Source organism: Alosa pseudoharengus, unplaced genomic scaffold (assembly GCF_046254945.1).
Source record: "Alosa pseudoharengus isolate Yale_2024_CS ecotype anadromous, Long Island Sound unplaced genomic scaffold, YU_APseudo_1.1 YU_APseudo_1.1_scf_11, whole genome shotgun sequence".
Classification (NCBI taxonomy): domain Eukaryota; kingdom Metazoa; phylum Chordata; class Actinopteri; order Clupeiformes; family Clupeidae; genus Alosa; species Alosa pseudoharengus.
This window is the reverse complement of record NW_027468576.1, coordinates 36,260,140-36,267,639: the sequence shown is the minus strand read 5'-3', so window position 1 is coordinate 36,267,639 and position 7,500 is coordinate 36,260,140. Positions and strand designations below refer to the sequence as shown.

The window sequence follows — 7,500 nt, the reverse complement described above, 5'->3', positions numbered from 1 at the left end:
AGGGGAGGGGTGCGGGGCGCGAGGGGGTGCGAGGCTGGAGGGAGGGCGGGAGGGGGCCGCGCTGTTTTCTCCCACTTGAGATCACAGCGCACTAACAGAGGAGAGACGCCGACGGACTACACGTCTTCTCTGCCTGCCCCGTTAGGATGGATTATTAATTTCAGTTATTTCAGTTGAACTTGAAAGGTAAGACAGCCTATTGGATGGCACATTTTATATGATACAAAATTTTTACAACTTCAGGGATTTGATGTTACATCGCTTTGAATGGCTTAATGTAAACGTGACCACTCTTGCATGTTAATTAGTCCTGTCGTTATTATATTTATATGATCTTACATATAGGCTACTTGGCTAACTTCATAAATTAAAGTGTGGAGTAACAATACGTGTGTAGCCTCACGTACGTTTAAAGATCAGTGGTCTCATTGTGTTAGATTTAGTTTTTACTTTATAGAAGTTTAACACGAATCCCAGGATTTTTTAAAAGAAACTTTTTTCTAAGTTTGGTCATTTTGACATACGTGGGAGATAGTCTTAACCAGTGGTGCTGGTTGCTCGTATGCACCTGACATTTAATCTGGAGCGAATAACTTCATGGAAAAGTTCCTCTGGACCGTTAACTAATTAGGCTAACCAATGAGAGTCACCGCGACCACGCATCTATTTTTCATGAGTTGCAGAGATTCAATTGTGGAAAGAAAGCCTAGTATAGTTTTTTCAACGGATAAGGACACAAGGCATGTCGTTTTTAACATGGCATTATCATCAGAGTTATGTACCAAGAAATTATAGATTACTTTTGGAAGTGATGCTTGTTTGCTATTTGTTGTGTGACAATTTACCAGCAACTTCCAGTGTGTTTAAGACCGTAATCTGCCCGCGTGTAACATAGGTTCTGCGCAAACTACATTTCTTCTTTTTCCCCGATGGATTTTGCCTATGTAGCCTATCTGAAAGTTTCTGTTTCTCTTAGACTGTCGTTTTGTAGGGAAAACTGATTTACATGGAGTTATAAAAAGTTGAATGTAAATTTACTTTGTTATCGATAAAGTTGTGATTTAATAACCATTTTCTTTCACTCTTTCCAGGCACTTCATGATGTGGCCGACGGGCTTAAGCAGAGTTTTCCCTCAAAATGTGGATTTTTTCTTGACTTGAAACTGAAACGCTCCATCGCTCGAAAACGCAACGCAACCTCTCAAACGTTGGCTCGGTCCAGCAGCGCCGCCTAGCGGAGTGAGTGGTGTACCGCACCCCTAGATCCTCGTCTGCTCCGCTCGCCGCTCGCCTCAGGGGTCATGGCTGACTCTATGTACTCGGACCTGATCGCCAGGCACTACAACTACACAGGCAAGCTCCGCAAACAGGAGCAGGACTCGAGCCTAAAGGCGGACTCCGTCATCTTCATCATCGTCTGCTGCTTCATCATCCTGGAGAACGTGCTGGTGCTGCTGACCATCTGGAGAACCAAGAAGTTCCACAAGCCCATGTACTACTTCATCGGCAACCTGGCCCTGTCGGACCTGCTGGCCGGGGTGGTGTACACGGCCAACATCCTGCTGTCGGGGGCCAACACCTACCGGCTGTCGCCCACGCAGTGGTTCTTCCGCGAGGGCAGCATGTTCGTGGCCCTCGCGGCGTCCGTCTTTAGCCTCCTGGCCATCGCCATCGAGCGGCATCTGACCATGCTGAAGATGAAGCTGCACAACAACGGCAACGCGTGGCGCGTCTTCCTGCTCATCAGCACGGTGTGGATGATCGCGGCCGTGCTGGGCGGCCTGCCCGTCATGGGCTGGAACTGCATCGGCAGCATGCGCCGCTGCTCCACCGTCCTGCCGCTCTACCACAAGGCCTACATCCTGTTCTGCACCACCGTCTTCAGCATCATCCTCATGGCCATCGTGGTGCTGTACGCGCGCATCTACGCCCTGGTGCGCACGCGCAGCCGCAAGCTGGTCTTCCGCAAGGTGTCCAACGGCCGCGGCGGCAGCAGCGGTGGCGGCAAGAGCTCGGAGAAGTCGCTGGCGCTGCTGAAGACCGTGATCATCGTGCTGAGCTGCTTCATCGCCTGCTGGGCGCCGCTCTTCATCCTGCTGCTGCTGGACGTGGCGTGCGAGACGGGCGCCTGCCCGATCCTCTACAAGGCCGAGTGGTTCCTGGCGCTCGCCGTGCTCAACTCGGCCATGAACCCGCTGATCTACACGCTGACCAGCAACGAGATGCGCCGCGCCTTCCTGCGCATGCTGCTCTGCAGCGCCTGCTCCAGCCTGCAGGGCGGCGGCGTCGGAGGCAAGTTCCCCCGGCCCATCATCGGCGCCGAGTTCAGCCGCAGCAAGTCGGACAACTCGTCCCACCCCAACAAGGAGGAGCCGGAGTATTCACCCCGCGAAACCATCGTCTCCTCGGGCAACATCACTTCCTCCTCGTAGAGCACACACACACCACCCCCGCCCCAGCCTATGTGTGTGTGTGTGTGTGTGTGTGTGTGTGTGTTTGTCCACATCCTGCTCTGCCCTCCACTAGTGAATGTACCTGTGTGTTTCTAAGACTGTACTTATGTGAAGGATGTATATAATTCTCTGAGTGAGTAAGCATGAGTGTGTGTGTGTGTGTGTGACAGCGAGAGTGAGAGAGTGTGTGTGCGTTTATCTGTAAATGTGTTTTATAGTGTATAAAGACAAAAAAGCTCCACAGCTGGTAAAACATACTGGACTAGAGCTGGTATAGAGGAACCACAGGATGGCCCTGAGACGGGCCGGTTCCGGCCCTGTACTGGCCTGGTTCCAGCCCTGTACTGGCACTCTGATCCGGCCCAGAGCCGTTCACCGCCTGGCAGAGATCCGCTGCAGAGACGGCAGCCGGGAGGGAAGGGCTAAACTGGAACAAACGGAGATGAGAGACCCCGCACTTCTCCTGCTCGGCCTCATGGGAAGCTCTCCCACTGCCTGGAGGACTGCCAGCTCACCGGCCTCAGAGACAATACAGAAACACAACAACAACAACAACAAGCCACTTCTGGACCACAGGGAAGCACTTAACCTGAGCTCTGTGATTGGTCCATCAGTCTAATGCATCATCAGCCTGCCCACAGAATCCTTGCAGTGGAGAGGTCAGAGGTCAGGGTTCAGAGGTCAGCCTGCCCCAGTGCGAGCCCCTGCGCCCTCAGTAAGAAAGGACCGTGTGTGTACGTGTAAATGTCTGCGCTCCTCTCCTCTCATTGGAGCCACTGAATAGGATAGGCCACTGAATAGGATAGGCCACTGAAATGGACTGTTTTGTTACTGTAAGTCTGGACTGGTGAAACTAGACGGCTGCTTTGCGTGAAGGCCGTGCAGCTACACAGCAGTGAGGTCTGACGCAGCCGCTTGGTGGTGAGGTCTGACGCAGCCGCTTAGCGGTGAGGTCTGGCGCCTGATTGGGCCTCTGCCCTCCAGCTGGCCTCCCACAGAGCCGGTACCCAGGCCCTGCCATCTCAACGCTGGCACTTAACAAGCCATTGGCACGCCAGGATTGGTACCACTTGCCAACCGAGCTTCCCCAAGCACTGTGCACAGAGCAGAACAGATGAATTTCCGCCGTTGGCACGGCGAGAACTTACTGAGATGTATACGGTTCTGCAGAAGAACCAGTCTGACAACCCCCACCTGCCCCTCAGCAACAGAACACTTAAGAGTAGCACATAGACATGAAGGGGATGACTGTTAGCACTTGATGCCCCTACAGAGATAGCTGTACAGGAGTGTGTGTGTGTGTGTGTGTGTGTGTGTGTCATTCCCGTTTGTGAAGGTCTTGCGGTCCACATCAGCCCAGAGCTGACCTATCAGGGACGTGTCGTGTTCCGGGGGCTCCCCCCCCGCGGTCCGTCCAGCGTGTCCCTCTCTGGATTTGCACAGTGTAACATTCCTGTTGTGTGTATTGTCGTAGCTCTTAATAAATATTTGCAATAAAATATGTCAGTCAAAATGCTTGATTATGTGTGGCCTGTTTTGTTGATGATATGGGGATCATTTGCTGGATTAGAGAAGTTAAATGTAATCTTCCACTCTGGTTGGAATGTTAGCTGGCGACCAGAGGAACAGCATAGAAATAAACAGTGTGTTGAACTTCACCTTCATTTAGAAGTACTGAGGGCTGCTCCCTCATTCACTCCCTGTGTAGGGTGTGAGGGATCCCCTCGTGTACTTACACTGATTATTAATTACTGAGTTGGCATTTGCTCAAGACCTCTTCCTTACCTGACCCCACAGTACACCTGATGACATCATAACCATGTCATTTAGACGACAACATCCACTACACAACACTCTACAACCTACAGCAAGCAAAGACAAACACCTAGAATTAAGCCCAAAACTATTCATACCACTGGATCATTTTGTTTTTGGGATTTAACCAAAAAAAAAAATTCTGACTGGAAATGACACAGGCATGTCCCAAAATATGTTTAAGACATGAAAAAAAGAAACACATTTTTTTGTGTTATTTATATTTATATGAAAAATATTCATATATTTATATGAAAAATGGCATTCTCTCTCTCTCTCTCTCAACTCTCCCTCTCTTGCCTATTCCCACCATGGTATACTGTAACAATATATAGTACTACTGATTACTTTTTGACATTAACCATTTTGATTTTCAGTAATACTAACCCACTCTACATCTCTCTTTCTTCCCCCTTACTGTACCTCACTTGTGAGGTATATCATCACCAGTCATCAACCATCCGTGTGTTGGCCCTCCTCTCACCCATCTCACCTGAAGTCCCATCCTCGACTGCCCTATTACTGCCCCCTATCTGGACTCCTGGCCCGTACAGCCTAGCGACCCACCACCAGCCTATGACAACTCTGCCCGGATTACTGGCCCATCCACCAACCCACCACATGCCCCTCGAAAACTCCCTTCCCCTGGACAATCCCAACGCTGGACTATTGAACTTTCTGTCACTAAATCAGGAATAACGAATTACCATAACGGATACGTAATCATCCCACCTCTTGTAACTTTCAGCTCAAGTGCTTAACACCATGTCTTATTCTCTACACCCGACTATCATATGCATTTGTCATGTATACAGACCTTACTGTCATGTACTGACCCTAGGCAGATGGGTCAGGCCCTTGAGTCGTGGATCTGCTCGAGGTTTCTTCCTATATATATCTCCAATTCTAGGGAGTTTTTCCTCGCCCCTGTTACCCATGGGCCTCTCTCTTGCTTTCCTTTTCTTCCTTTCTTTCCTTCTTTCTCTTTTTACATTCTGTAAAGCGCCATGATACATGTGTTATGTTTTGGCGCTCTATAAGCACAATAAATTGAATTGAATTGAAATTGAATGTCAAATATTATTCATACCCTTCTTAATAATCAATGAAAAAGCCATTATTGGCTATTACAAACACTTCTTATATTTGTTGGCAAGCTTTTTGCATGTTTCCACAGTGATTTTTGACCACTGACCTTTTGCGATGAGCTCCAAGTCTTGGAGATTGGAATCACTCTGATCTTTAGTAGGCCTACCCTCCACAGATTTTTTATAGGATTCAAGAGGTGACTCTGGCTGGGCCAAAACGTTGATATTATTGTCGCCTAACCATTTCTTGACCACTTTTGCTGTATGTTTTGGATCATTGTCATGAATCTAATGCTGCTCAAGGTCTCGTTTCTCTGCAGACTGCCTCATGTTTATTTTGAGAATCTTCAGGTGATCTTTTCTCAAGGTGCCATTTACTTAGGTTGCCAGGCCCATTGGCTGAAAAACACCCCCAAAGCAGTATGTTCTTTCACCAGGCTTGACCGTGAGAATGGTGTTCTTGGGGTTGAATGCTTCTCCATTTTTATGCAAAACAAAAGCCACATCGTTGTGGCAAAGCAATACATTTTTTGTTTCATCTGACCACAAAACGTTTGACCAAAAGTCTTCTTCTTTGTACAAATGAGTTTTTGCAAAGGCCAAGAGTGCTTTTGTGTGCCTTTTTTTGGAGTCCTCCTTGGTCTGCATCCATGGATCCCCAGCGGAGTGCAGGGTCTGTTGCCTTGAGATGTTGGCGCCAGCATCGCCCAGATTCTTCAGGACGGACGGTGATTCTCGGATTCTTCTCCTCCTCTTGTATAACCAGCCTTGCCAGTGCAGGGCTCACTTTTGGCTTCCTACCCTGTCCTTTGAGATTTTCCACAGTGTGAAACTTCTTGTGCTTCTTGGCTCATTCTATGGCTTTGTAGTCCTTTAGATAAGTATAAGTATAAGTATATACTTTTTTGATCCCGTGAGGGAAATTTGGTCTCTGCATTTATCCCAATCCGTGAATTAGTTAAACACACTCAGCACACAGTGAACACACAGTGAGGTGAAGCACACACTAATTCCGGCGCAGTGAGCTGCCTGCTACAACAGCGGTGCTCGGGGGAGCAGTGAGGGGTTAGGTGCCTTGTTCAAGGGCACTTCAGCCGTGCCTACTAGTCGGGGTTCGAACCAGCAACCTTCCGGTTACAGTCCGAAGCGCTAACCAATAGGCCACGGCTGCCCAAATATGCTTTATAGTCCTTTTCTGTGTTGTGTGCAGCCACAATGCACAACCGCAGGTGCAGAGCTCACTGAGCTCTTGCAGTTTAGCCATAGACTGTATAAAATAGAGTTTAGCCATGACTTGCCACAGACCCACAGCAGAGAGCTGAGCTGTTATTTAAAAACTGCAGCAGCGCAGCCCTCATCTGACGGACTCAGGGCAGCACCAGGACTAGCGCCCCCTGCTGAACATCAGAGGGTATACTAGGAAGCGAGGTTACTGGCTTACCCTGGTAATTTCGGGAGTAACCGCTAATCTCCAAAATAATGCTTTACTGCATGTATTGTTTTGAGATCACTATAAACTCCCTGGTTACCTGGGTAAGCCAGCAACCTCGCTTTGTAGTATACCCCTCAGGTGTTACTGCTACACCTGGCCCCACCAAACCTAACGGCAGAGTGGATGAGGGTGAGCAGAATCAGCTGGGGTGATCTTCAGACAACGTGCAGTTTGGACCCGGCCCCTGCGCCCGCTTGTGTCCTGTTTCAGTCACAACGAAGCGTCTCAAAAACATGAACGCAGGCATGAGTTACCCCAGGGCAAAAACACATGCATGAGTTACCCCAGGGCAAACCCCCCAACTACCACCCAATTTCATGCGCAGCAATGAGAAAATAATCAAAGAGCACCATCTGGTGGACAAGCCGTGTATGAGCCCAAGATAGGAGATCATTTCTGCATTTAAATACATCATGTCATGTTTATTTATGCTCTCATTCTCTTTTGTCACTCTCTCTCACACAATACATTAACACAATCTGAACACACAGGGTTGTTAGGGATCTGGTTTTAATGTCACACGTAAAAGTATATTTATATCTACAGTGTCCAACAGAGTTTGAAGGATCTGACAGTCATAACTGGACTGGCCAGCTTGGACACCGCCGGGCGCCTAAAGACAGACTCGGACAGAAGCCCTGGCACAGCCCTG

The 7,500-nt window shown here is 48.9% G+C and overlaps 2 protein-coding genes across 2 annotated transcripts in view; one reads left to right on the top strand and one right to left on the bottom strand.

Annotated features, from left to right (window-relative positions):
• The first annotated feature begins 104 nt into the window (after window positions 1–104).
• s1pr1 (sphingosine-1-phosphate receptor 1) lies at window positions 105–3,971 on the top strand. The gene is made up of 2 exons (XM_076279087.1): window positions 105–186; window positions 1,092–3,971. Exon 2 carries the CDS (start codon window positions 1,302–1,304, stop codon window positions 2,430–2,432), a length of 1,131 nt encoding a protein of 376 aa, XP_076135202.1. The 5' UTR covers window positions 105–186; window positions 1,092–1,301; the 3' UTR covers window positions 2,433–3,971.
• Window positions 3,972–7,341: 3,370 nt separating this feature from the next.
• senp5 (SUMO specific peptidase 5) overlaps window positions 7,342–7,500 on the bottom strand; it is a 10,067-nt gene continuing 9,908 nt past the window's right edge. Inside the window, exon 10 of the mRNA XM_076279086.1 lies at window positions 7,342–7,500. This exon is cut by the window's right edge and continues 2,905 nt beyond it. The gene's annotated coding sequence lies outside the window, so the exon portion shown is untranslated.

Coding starts and splice junctions, on each gene's coding strand:
- s1pr1 (XM_076279087.1), top strand. CDS start 1,302: ATGGCTGACTCTATGTACTCGGACCTGATCGCCAGGCACTACAACTAC.